A 13,032-nucleotide genomic window follows, 5' to 3' on the forward strand; every position below is an offset into this window, starting at 1 on the left:
GTCCTTTAAGTTCGGTTTGCGGCCTTTTTTGTCATATTCGACTTATTTAGAAATGTAATAAGGTGAATTTGTGGAGACTGTGCAATCCAACTCATGTAGTGAATAGTATGATTTGGTGCTCTTAATACATGTGAAAGAAGAGGGATTTGCTTCTTCAAATATGTAATGGTCAAGTAAAAGTAGTAGATGGTTAGCATTAACAACCAAAATAGCGTATAGGACGTCATCCACAACTACGCGTCATCGCTATCGGTTTGTTGGAATGTGTTTCAGCTCGCTGTAGGTTTGCCTGAGAAGCCCTCTATTGTTCCGCACCATGAGGCTTCTATGCCCCGGAGGAGTCCCAGCCGCGACAAGCCTTCTATGTACTGATGGACAGCAGAAATTGCCGACCTACGGAGGGAGTTTCATAAACTCCGCCGTTTGGCACAACGTTTTGCACGCCAACGAGGAGGCATGCGCCATAAAGGCACAGTATAGATTAGCAAAAAGGAGACTCCGCAATGCTATAAATGAAAGTCAAGCTCGCGGCTGGCAGAACTTTATCAGCGAGGTAAGTGAGGACCCGCGGGGACCGCTGTCACCCGAAAAATCGGGACTCTGGGAAGGCCCTGCATACTAAGTACCGGCCACATGGACCGCATTGTACGGGCATTGTTCCCCGAACATCCTGTACGGGTTGATGTCAATAGTACGGAAAGCGTCGAGGATTGCCCTCTTTTCACAATGAGAATAGTATGAAAAACAAGAAAGCGCCAATTCCTGATGGCATCCCGGTGGAAGTTTACAAACTGCTGTTCCGCCAACAGCCAGACTTGCTGCTTGAGGTGTTCAACGCTTGCTTGAAGGAGGGCATTTTTTCTTGTCGTTGGAAAGTGGGCAAACTCGCGCTGATCAGAAGAGGTAAAGGGCACCCGGAGCACCTTGCTCAAGTGCAGAGACGGTAAGCTTTGCGAGTGGCGTCTGCTTATCGCACTGTCTCCAAACCGGCCGTGATGGTGATCGCGGGAGTGATCCCTGTTGCCCTTGTCAAGGAGGGTAAAGCTATCTATCGCTGTAAGGGCGAGAACTTAAGAGAGGTGGTTGCCCGTGAGGATCGTCAACGCACCCTTACCGAGTGGCAACTTTCTTGTCAAAAGGAGCCAAACTTAAAAGATCGGTTTTCGATCTTCGTTTTGAAAGAAAAGATTTGGTTCTTTCTCGAGTACAATTTTAATACCGAATCAGGTAAAAATTTCTTCTTAGGTTTACACTTACGTTTCTAATACATATTCTTATCTTTTGTGGGATTTTCCACATCCTCCTATCTTATCCTTCTAAAATAACATCCCTCGTATTTGTTATTTCAACGACCTTCGTACATTTCATTACCTTATACCCTAATTATCTACGGATTTCGTATTTCATTATCTTATACCCTAATCGCCTATGGATTTCCCATGTCTTTATGACCGTCTTGCATTTTTGCGACAAACACCCCAATTAGGTTTTACAACCTGAATGGTATTGATGACGCATTATGATATTGTGGTGCGTCATCGAGACATAACTCCACGAGGCAGATGGAACCGAACGCACGGTGAGATTGATTACTTCGTTACCCAACTTCTGTGCAGGCATGGAGGTTCTTACCTGCACATGATTGGGAAGGCGCGATCTCCTCATTGTGTGTTCTGCAATGGAGCGGCGGACGAACATACCTGCTTCTCTTGCGAGAGGTGGGAGGCGAGCTTTCTCCATACAACATTGTCAGAGGGATGCTGAAGAGCGCTGGAATCGTATTGCTCATTATGTTCGGACTCTTTTTATTGCGAAGAAGATTGAACTCGACCGGCGGAGGTGAAAGATGGTAAGGGGTTCTCTGGGAGTCCAACACTATGCCGAAACGCATTCATCTACCTTCTCCAAAAAAAAAAATATTCTGCACCAAGTGTTGCTAGGGCCCAACAACTCTGGGATAGTGGATTCCGATTCATAACCAGCAATGGAGTTGTCGTCCTTTCTTAAAATGTGACCTATTTATCCACTTCCGCCTTTTGATGAACACGAATCCGCATATCTGTCTCGTACACCGATACCAGAGACAGTATTAACTGATTAGAGCTTTCAGGTAAATTATGGGCCTTTTTCTGTGTGCATATAGCAGCTGATATTGGTTAGTGCTTTTTAAAAGGAATATGATTCTTTAACAATGGTGAAGAAGAATAAGGAAGGTGGTGGTCCGGTCTACCATCATGTGGATGTGGATTTAGAATCCCGCATATCCTAAACAAGGAAGGCGGAGTTCGTGAATTACAGACTGAATGTTTTAGCCATATAAACCGCCCAATTAAGAATTTAAGGAAAGTCATCAAGTTGCAGAAGATCTAAAACATACGTACTGGTCGTGTGAGTGTTTGGAGAACGCTACATTCAAGTAGCACTCGGTAACACTCGCTGTAATGTCTAAGCCGCAAAAAATCAGTAGAGTTTGATAATTTGAAAGTGGAGTTCCGTACAACGAGAACAAAAGTGGAATTACCGAAGAGGCTTCGTGAAGTGAAGGAAACTAAAAAGCGTTGACACGAGGCAATATAGAAAATTGAAGAACTGATGGAGTATCTGGAAAAACTCTGTGAAGGCAAGGAAAAATTGTAATGTAGCGGGAAAGACTACAATATCTATCTTATATCTTACATTTCGATTCTGTTCCAATGACGTCGCTTTTTATGATTCGCTTTATTCCAAATTTCTTATTTTCTGATTTTGTAAATCTATAAACATAATTTCGTTTATTCATATTTTGTTTTTAAATTAATTCTAAAGATGTGTTTTATTTAGGACATTAATTTCAAATTAATAATAATCGTTGGCGCAACAATCCATATTGGATCAGGGCCTTGAAGTGTGTTAGAGCACTTCATTCAAATTAGTTCTAGTAAAAATACCCAACATTATTTTCATCCGAAGCCCATTCATTCTGGATTTGTCATAAAAAAATGCTTCCCTTTTGTTGTTGCATGTCTCCCGCTCTTTCCTTTGTGGAATATGACGAAATGAAAAAAAAATTGAACAATTGATACGATAGTTCGTTTACCAAGAATCACCTTATGCGAAGCTGACATCTGAGAAGTTGTTTACTCCTCACGATTATTTTGTTTCGACCATTTTAAAGACGAAGTTATTAGACCTGAGGCAGTGTGCTTGATGAATGCCCACATCTACTTTCCGAAACCTCCTGGTTTCAAAATTAGGGATAGGGATTCTGATATGGTCAAGTTGCCAGGATCTTCTGAACCGATAAAGGAGCACAGGTCAATATACCTTCTAGTTCCTGAGCATCAAAAAAGCCTTTAAGTAGCTCCAATTTGGGAGGAAATTACATGTGTTATCCTTCTGTACTCTGCCCACAGCGCCCATTAATTTAAGTCTTTTGAACAGCAGAGCAAATCATTAAAGATACTTCCAGAATGATTCGAATCACATCTGAAAAGACGAGGGTACATTCCAGAACCCGTGCTTTTGAAAGGACAGCCTGATAAACATTGGCTAGCAACTCAACTTGTTTGGGTCATTTTTATACGGCGCGATCCATTTAAGCTTCCTTGCAGTCACCTGCTGCACACTTTAACAACGAGAAGCTTCGCCTGAATGACATCGTTCAACGCTTCTGGCTGGCGGGTTCGCTGACCGAATTTCTGCATTCAGGATAGCAGCTATGCTGTCCAGAGTATTTTTAAACAAAAGTCCCCGATTTTCAAATCTCAAGCGATGCTAGATTTCTAGCTCTCCGGAGAAAAAAAGTGACTTACATATAAGAATACGAGACCCTTCGACGCATGCTGCGCATCAATCTATTTCCAGAGTATGCCCTTGGTTATTACATTTCACACCATGCTGAAGTTCCAGATTGTTTCCGGGGGAAATATGGCGTGTAGATACATGCTGTGTGTTGTTTTTTTCAAAGTTGGTTTTTGGCTACTGCATTCCACATAATGCTGCGTTGTGGATGGTCCAGAATGTGTCAGTTCAAAGTGGCATGGAGATGTTCGATAAATTTGGACAGATTGATAAGACCATCCGGAACATACCCTTGGTCATTATCAACTAGTATCAGTCTTCTGTAAGTATACAGAATGATGACGGCGCGATGGCTGGGGAGTTGAACTTTAACCTCTCAATCTCAAAATAAAGGATTGCTTTGGAAGATACTTGTCTTTTTTATCGGCTTAAAAGTATCTAATCTATACAAATACGTATTTCGGGGATTAACTGTCCCCTTGTTCAGTCTTTTATCTTTTTGATACAAGATAAAACACTGAAGAAGGGGACAGTTGGTCTCCGAAATACGTATGTGTATAGATTAGATACATTTTAGGCAATAAAAAGGAAAAATATCTTCCAAGGCAATCTTTCATTTTAAGACTTCGGCTAACAAACTACCTCCTAGTTCAAATCTACTTGTGCGCCGAGCACCTTTTTCTGAATTTCAATATAAACCAGCTGGCAATGCAGGTGTCACGCGATGTTAGCTATCCTCTCTTGGGTGGATATTTTTCGTTACGTAAATGAAATCGAATGATGCAAACTGTGGCGTTCCTGCTTTATTCACCGAGGTAACCATCAACCAATCCACAACATGCTTGTCTTGCGATGGAGTCAAGCTTTTTTTTAGACTTAAATTACTACTCGCAGTTTCGTCCTCAGTGAAGCAGCTAGACCCGTTGCCTTTATAATGCCCATTAGAGTCCGGGGTAAGATTTTCATTGTCTATTTCAAACACTACGAATCATACATGGTGCGCGAAATGCGCCGCTGGATGACATCAACTGCGTTCGCATTCAATGGTAATGATAACGTCACATCTCCACATGGCAGGGCTACGACCCCTAAAAGCGCACCGCAGCACTGTTACTGCCCTTGACAGCACTATATTCCGATTCCTAGGTTGTGTTCCGTTAATTACAAGGGCACCTTGTTGAGCTAAAGTCTTATGTGGCTAATCGTGATGTTATTACACGAAAACGGTCTGTCTACAATTCTGTTGACTGCACCACTCTTGGCCTCTTTGCCGCAGAACTTTGGACTTTTTTCCCAGAAGGCTCAATTCTACCAATAATCGATATGTACTGAGCAATCGGCCACAATAAGTAGTTGGCGCTCTAAAATTGATACGGTCATTGCACCGGATTTAAGCACCCCATAGCATCACTTCATTGGTGGATACCTGGACAGCAAGTTTGCTTTATATGGGAGAACAACTTCGACACGGGAAGCAGGTTGGCCAAGCAATTTGTTCATCGGGCTCATTTTCCGCCTACCACAGTGAGACGCAGCTCATGCTACAAGCGTTACATACCCGTACCTGAATTTTTTAAGCAGATGGTGAATCCTTGTAATGCGTATTGCGTAATATGTCGTCATCAAAAGAAGTTTACCGAGTGGCAAATGATTCTGCTCCCAGCAACACATTTCATAGACCACTTTCCCGTTTTCGTTTCGATTATCAGTTACTGCAGTTTATTCAGGGTACGCATTGGTAATAAGTGCTCACACAATATACTACGATGCTTATTTGGCTATTTTCGTTTTTATGGTTATTAGACCCGTCGACATTAAAGTCATCGAAAATTTTGTCTTCCACACTAAGTTTGTGCCCTTTGTAGATTGACGAGGCCACATATCGGTCCGTACAGCGGCAAAGTTACTGCCTGCTGGCAGATCGCATCCTCAGGCACTTTGCCGTTCCCGCATGCTCCCCGAAACGGAGGATGCCAAAAACTACTCACCGCGCGCATCGAGGACTGCCTCAATTCCCAGCCTTTCACTCATCTACGAAGCAACCCAAAGGGAAAATTGACCGTCTTTTCAACCCGACTAACTACTCTTCACGTTGATAGACAAGTAGCTTCCTCCAAACTCTTCTTAACATTTCCGAAACCCGCAGTCATGGATATACCCTTCAACAGCCATAGCCATTTAAAGTGCCCGTAAGCCGTTATAGCAACGTTGGTACCACTAATACGTGGTCACCCTTCAGATGCATAGCAAGTGGCGATGATAACGTCCCGAAATACATGTCGGAGATTTGTCATTAGTAACGAGGACAATTCACCGCTCACTCAATGGTGTATAGCCTGAGTGGTGGATATGGTACTTATTCAGGCAATGCCGAAGTAGCTCACAATATCACTTTGAGGACTAGGAAGACACTTATTTTGCGGACACGTAACAGCCCTCTCTTTTCACCTTATAATCTATCTGCCTATCTCTTTTTCGACATATCTGCCTAATTACCGACTTGTTTGTAGGTCTGCCTACCAACCTACAAAATCAATCCCTATAAATTACATTTGTATCATTGCTTAGTGGGAAACATGGCTTCTACTGCCGAAATTTTGCCTTTCAGTATCCATTTATTGAAATCAGAATTCTCTGTCCGCTTGCCTTTTTCGACGCTATCTCCATCTCGATTCCAACCCGCTGCATAACGAGACCGCGAAACTAACGCCCCGCCCATTGCACAGTCTCTCACCAATATAAAGAAACCACAATGCACTTACAATAATCATCCTCCGTTTTAATCACCGCTCTGTTCTCATGGATTTGGGGCTTTAAAATTCCAAAAGACATAGAAATCATGATTTTTATATATAAGGTGCCAATAATTCGTTCACTTCAGTTGGCTCTACAAAATATTCCGTGAACCAAAGCAACAACATCAGTTTTTTGCAATACTTACAGCATATTACAAAGAATAAAACAATGAAAATTAACTCGAAAACAATTCGCTCTTCGATCATTTATTTTTGTTGCATAATCCAATACATCACAATTATTTTTTCTTCTTTTCTTTTTTAGCCAAATCAAGTCCTTGAATTTGTCTCGGGGGAATTTTATACGTTTCCGTCAACAAATTGTGTAAAAAGCGTATTTGATTGCCTTGAACTTGAAGCTGGTCCTGTTTTTGATGTGGTAATCTCACTACTGCCGTGCTCGCCGCAGCACCTACTTTGCATGCCTTCGCAAATTCGGATATAATAATCCCATAGGCTTCCAAATTACTTACTAATGTTACCTTCTTATTGCCTGATCGCGTTGCCAATGTCATTTGTATCGGCGGTTTGTTACTCGATAATTGGTTTTTGCCACGCATTTCATATGTGTGATGCATCTTGGCAAGTACTGTGTGATAGACATCGTCAAACATTGCTGCTTCCAGCTTACAAATTTCACTCAGTGTAACATCTAAGCGGATTTGTTTACTGTTCCCTACATAGGGCAACTGATTTTTGCTTATGTATTCTTTGAGCATTTTCTTAATCTGGGTACTTGCAATGCCATCTCCTTTCTTGAAATTCAACTTGGTGAAGAATGGAACTGTTTCGTCTGTGACTGTATACAATTCGGTCATGGCTACGTGGAAAAGCTGTGCTTTAGAGTCATCCTTTTCAGCCGATGTGCTGTTCGGAATAAAGTTCACCAAGTCGGGATGTTCGAAGTCTATTGAAAAGATCTTTTCTACTCCTTTACTTTCTTCGCGAACAACCAAAAAACCTTTGTCAACCATCTCCGCCAAAAATTTTGAAAATTTCTTGTAGCTCGTTTGTTTGAGATCGATTTGTTGTTCAGCCGCAGGTAAAACATGAACCCGGTAGAAATTACTCGTCAGAAGAGGTAATGTAAGATTTTTCCCATCCATTTTCAAGGCGGTCAAAAACGCTCTCCTAAGGACAGAATCCATGTCAACGACTTCTGGCACAGTTGAAGTGGATGGCTCTTGCTCCTCAACATCTACACTTACTTCATTTCGTTCTGTACTTATTTCCAAATCTTCTGTTTTATTGATAATTTCCTGTTCGTTGTCCTCTTTTTCTTTATTTGGAACTTCTATACTAGCTGCTTTCTTTTTTGTGGGTGCACCTAGAGCCGGAAAATCATCATCTTTCGGAATTTCCATCACAGCCTCGCATTGAGGTATCTGAAGCGTTACGGAGGGTTCAATTCCCCATAACTTGTCACCGAACACATGAAGAATGTTAACGCATGCACCATGGCCCCCACACATGTACAGATCTTCACTGGAACGAACTAGTCGCCCTATTGCCACAGCAGATTGGTTTGATGTTAAGTTAACCGCCACAAGTTGGTCTTTTTTGTAGTGTCCATATGCCGCCATGCCGGTTCCTTGCCTGATAACTCCTGTAAGAAAAAATAACAATATTGAGGTCAATATGCGCTTTGTACAGTACTCTTATGGAACGGAAAAAATCACGAACCCGTTTCTTATATCGGAAAAAATTCATCAAATTCATCTTCGCCTCAATGTCCAATATTCAACATAGCTAACTGCATGCAGAGTGTGACCATTGTATAAAAATAATAAAGTGACAAAGAGCAGACAAAGAAAACATGCCTCTCTATAAGCATTTCAGCCAGTCCAAAAGGGATTTACACCAAGGGCGACTGATCGGTACTTATCGATGACGCACGCTGGTGATAATTGCTTTTTTTATTTAGTTCAATCCCTGGAACAAGCAAAAACACTCAATTTCTCAAAAATAAAACAAGGATTGGATTGGAAGTTAAAGGGCACCCTCATCAAGCGACTGTCGGTGAGTGAGCAAAGCTGAATCATATGCTGACGGAGCTCATCTTAGGCGACAGGCACGGGCGCAGACATATCAATTCTCTCGGTTTCGCGGAATCGCAAACTAATTCCACATCAAGTCAAACTAACAACGGCAAATTCTTCAACCATATATATTATATGATACATACGGCCACAGGCAAGTGGTCGTAAGTCTGGGATTTCGACGAACGTTCTCATGGCGTTTCGTAGCAGCAGACGTCAGTTGTCCCATATTAGGCGCATACTTTCTTTTTCAGCGTGGATTGCTAGTGTATCTGCAGAATAGATCGTCTCTTATAGATCCCGTAACTTCGCTCACGTCTTCAAGAAAATCTGCCACCTGCTCTACTGTTAGTCTTTCGACATTTTTGAAGAGGTAGCCGACCCTCGCATTCGTGCGCTTCTTCAAAAGTACAGCAACATAATTACCGAGGAGTAGACTCTCGCAGCTAGCATAATGTACAGCACCAAATCCGCACTACTGGCTCTCATATCCTATCGAAGGTGCGTCCATTTCCAGCCCAGAAACTCGCTGCTGCTAAGAAACAATTTGACACACTTTTGAAGCAGGGTATTTGCAGGCCATCAAATAGCTGCTGGTCCTCTCCACTACACATGGTCCCAAAGTCCGACGGCGATTGGAGATCATGTGACGATTACAGACGTCAGAATGCTCAGACCATTCAAGGCTGCTATCCCATATCACTCAACCACAACTTTGCGCAAAATCTCGCTAACTGCCGTGTTTTCACCATGAAATCCCTGCAACTCCAGAAGATATTCCGAAAATGATAATATACACACCCTTCGGAACCTCAATTTCATACGGATGGCTTTTGCTCTGTACAACGGAGCGCAAACTTTTTAGAGATTCATCCACTCTGTTCTGCGAAGCCTTAACTTTTGTTTCGTGTACTTGGACGATGTTTTGGCCGCTTCTTCAGAGTCTGAGCATTTGAAACACCTCGAATGCATTTTTCAACGTCTCCTTGAGGCCGGTCTTGTATTCAACGGTGAAAAGTGCAAATTCCTTCAACAGCAGATGAAGTTTTTAAGCCACATTATTTCCCTTGAGGAAATTCAATCAGATCCAGACAAAATTCAAGCCTTCTCACAACTTAAGACGTTCAAGGATCTGCGAAGTTTTTGGGCATGTTACACTTCTATCGTCGTTTCTTGCCCAAAGCCGCACAACATCAAGCGATTCTCAATACCTACTTGTCTGGACCCAACACTAAAGACTTACGCGAGATTGCGTGGTCTACAGAGGCCTTCCAGGCTTCTAAACTAACCCATCGACACTACACTCCTGTCATTTCCTCAAACAGGTGGACTCGTAGCCGTATTCGTCGATGCCTCAGACATCACAGTAGGTGCTGCCCGTTACCAACAGTTGACCCAAATCTGGCAACCGTTGAGCTTCTTTTCGAAGAAATTGAAAACAACTCAACAAAACTGCAGCACCTATGATCGTGAGTTATTAGCCGCATATATAGCAATAAAGTACTGTCGATGCTCCCTAGAAGGCAGGCCGTTCACAGTGTTCACGGACCACAAGCCTCTTATCTTGTCGTTTGAACAAAAGCACGACAAAGCGTCCCCTCGCCAACTTCGGCACCTGAGTTTCATAAGCCAGCGTTTACTCCGGACATCCAACATGTATCCGGCAAGGGTAATGTAGTTGCAGGTACTTTGCCCTGCGTTTCAGAGGTTAAAATCCCTACCACGGTCAATTTTTCGGCAATCGCCGAGACACAGCAGAATGACGCAGTGCTTCAGAGCCTCAGGGACAACTCCAAATACAAATTTCGAGAGTGCCTTTTTCGGTTCAACCTGCGAGACTTCTGGAAAGGGACCACCTAGACCTAGGATGTATTCCATGCAGTACACGATCTTGCGCACCCAGGCATTCGGACAACGAATCGGCTTGGCACTAGTAGATATTTCTGGGCATCAATGAATAAGGATGTTAGCTCCTGGGCCAGACAGTGCATCGCGTGCCAGAAGTGTAAAGTCACCAAACATGCACAGAAATAGGTAGACTCATTTCCTCAGTCTACAAAGCGTTTTCACACAATCCACATCGACATAATTGGCCCCTTGCGAGATTTGCATGGCTTCAAATATTGCCTCACAATTATCGATAGGTTCACGCGGTGGTCTGAAGCAATACCTTTGGCCGACATTTTCGCACAATCGTGCTGTTCTCGGAGTTGGACAAATTCCTGGGCTTCAAACGTCACCAGACGACTGCGTACCACCCGCAATCCATTGAGATGCTGGAACCTTGGCATAGGACACTGAAAGTCACTATAATGGCACACGATGGTTCCTCGTGAACGCAAGTCCTGGCTTTCGTTTTACTTGGTCAACGTACAGTCCATCGTGAAGAGTTTGCCGCCAGTTCCGCCGAGTTGTTATTAATATTATTATTCTGTTAAGGGAAAGTCGCACCGCGTCCTTGAAGAACTATTGTGCCCCTTTTACTGGTTATAGTGTACCTGTTGATCATAGTATCTCAAGCAGGCCTGTAACCGTTAGGAACTTTAGTATGTTCCCCACTTCCAGAAGTTTCAGCTTTGCATCTGGTATTAAGTGTTCTCCCAGATGTATCGACCTACTTTGCACAAGTGCCGGACACTGTCCCAGGACGTGCATAGAGGTTTTGTCCTCCTCCTCACAGAAGCTGCACGCCGAGTTGTTATACGGGGAGCTCCCCAGCGACCTGGTATCGAAGGTCGGCCCCTTCCACCACTGGGTTTTGCGTTAGCTCCAGAACACCATGACAAGATTTAAATCAAGGGCCTGAATGTCTGCACAGACGTCTTGGTACGCGTGGATGCTTCCCGAAGGCCCTTGCAGCCACCATATGAAGTGCTGAATCGAGTGGAGCACTTCTTTAGGGTCGGTGGCAGGCCCAAGAATGTCTCCTTGTCCAGGTAAAAGCCTTTTGTCCCCGGAGCTGAGGTTTCGGGGAGAAGGGGTGCACAGCGCGTGGGATTTGATCCGCACCCCTAAAGTTGGCGGGCCAAGAGTCGGATTTGTCGCTGAACCACGGTATCAGCTGGGGATGAGGTAGTGGGGAAACAAAAATTTATTAGCGAGGATTCTCCCGGCCTCCGCACGAGAATGATGCAATTTACCATCGAATGAAAGTCACCCGCCTGAGTAGCTCGCCTACCTGTGGGTACCGAAGTGAAAGTCACCAGGCGGGCGAAGCAATTGAATATTAGCGATTAGTGATGTGTGAAAAATAGTTGAGATAAGTTTCTCTCGTTTCGAAATAAAAAAATACAAAAATTACGTTGCTTTATAATTGTTTTCTAATAATCAATAAACGTTCTTAAATTATCATAAGTCATCAACGTTTATAATGGTGTTTTCTCTTATAAGTAATAAATGATTTAAATTTATTGGATGAAACAGCCGAACTTTGAATGTGAACCATTTCACCACAACGCGCCACTAGACTACTCATTTGAAATTGCTGCATACAACGCACTACGAGTGATTGCGACATGCCCGTAATTATCTGGTAAAACTATCTTCAACTTCTTTTCTTTTGCAAAATGAAACCATGACTCACAGGAGTAAAATTCTACTCAAAGAGAGGCCATCGATGAAACCAAAGATAATTCGCAAAGGTTGCTAGAAACGGCAGGAACTTCGCAATAAACAATGTGTGTTAAGAGCGGTCAAATTATTATGAATTAATATGTTTGCTGCAAAGGATCTTCAGAGAAGCCAAATGAGAGGCGAATGACTAAATAAAAAACAAATGGGAATGGCTAACTTCATCACCTTAAGCAATTCTCAAATAATTTTTAAAAAATAGTACGTGCTTGAATAACAATGCCAGGCAACAACATTATTCGCATTGCGAAATTGCAAATGGTTCGATAGAATTAAAAATAGTCTTAAGGATTTCACCACGTACCTGGAAGCATCAGATCAGCTCCATTTCCTAATTTCGGAAGCACCGCAGGATGTGTGGTGAAATATGGGACGAGCGTAGGCACCAGCCACAATGCATACAACGTCGGAATCAGCTTCTCATTCTCATCTTCGAAAAAGACCGGCCTTTTTTCCACCGCATATACCACACAATTACTCCCGGCGTATACTATTAATTTCACCAAAGTTATCGTCGCCTTATTCGGCACCAACGTATTCAGGTCAGCATCAGTAACATGCGGGAAATCACGCTGTATTTTGTTGCGTAGCTTCTTCCCATCGGATCCCTTCAATTGCACGTTGCTTTTAATTTTAAAGGGTTTGATAAACATGATGAATCTTCTTAAGTCCGACGCCTCGTAGCACAAATTCCACAAGCCACTCTGGCCACAACTACTTGATAGGTTACTTTCGACAAAAGTCAGGTAACATCTGTGCGGTCTGTCAACGTATGTACCCGCTTCCCG

The 13,032-nt window shown here is 43.0% G+C and overlaps 1 protein-coding gene across 1 annotated transcript; it reads right to left on the reverse strand.

Annotated features, from left to right (window-relative positions):
• Nucleotides 1-6,751: 6,751 nt before the first annotated feature.
• Nucleotides 6,752-13,019, reverse strand: LOC119654541 (eukaryotic translation initiation factor 2D). The gene is made up of 2 exons (XM_038059986.1): nt 12,549-13,019; nt 6,752-8,181 (listed from the first exon to the last, which is right to left on the reverse strand). The coding sequence occupies exons 1-2, from the start codon at nt 12,895-12,897 to the stop codon at nt 6,815-6,817; spliced, it is 1,716 nt and encodes a 571-aa protein (XP_037915914.1). The 5' UTR covers nt 12,898-13,019; the 3' UTR covers nt 6,752-6,814.
• Nucleotides 13,020-13,032: the final 13 nt, after the last annotated feature.

The sequence above is a fragment of the Hermetia illucens genome, chromosome 4 (assembly GCF_905115235.1).
Source record: "Hermetia illucens chromosome 4, iHerIll2.2.curated.20191125, whole genome shotgun sequence".
NCBI classification, from domain to species: Eukaryota; Metazoa; Arthropoda; class Insecta; order Diptera; family Stratiomyidae; genus Hermetia; species Hermetia illucens.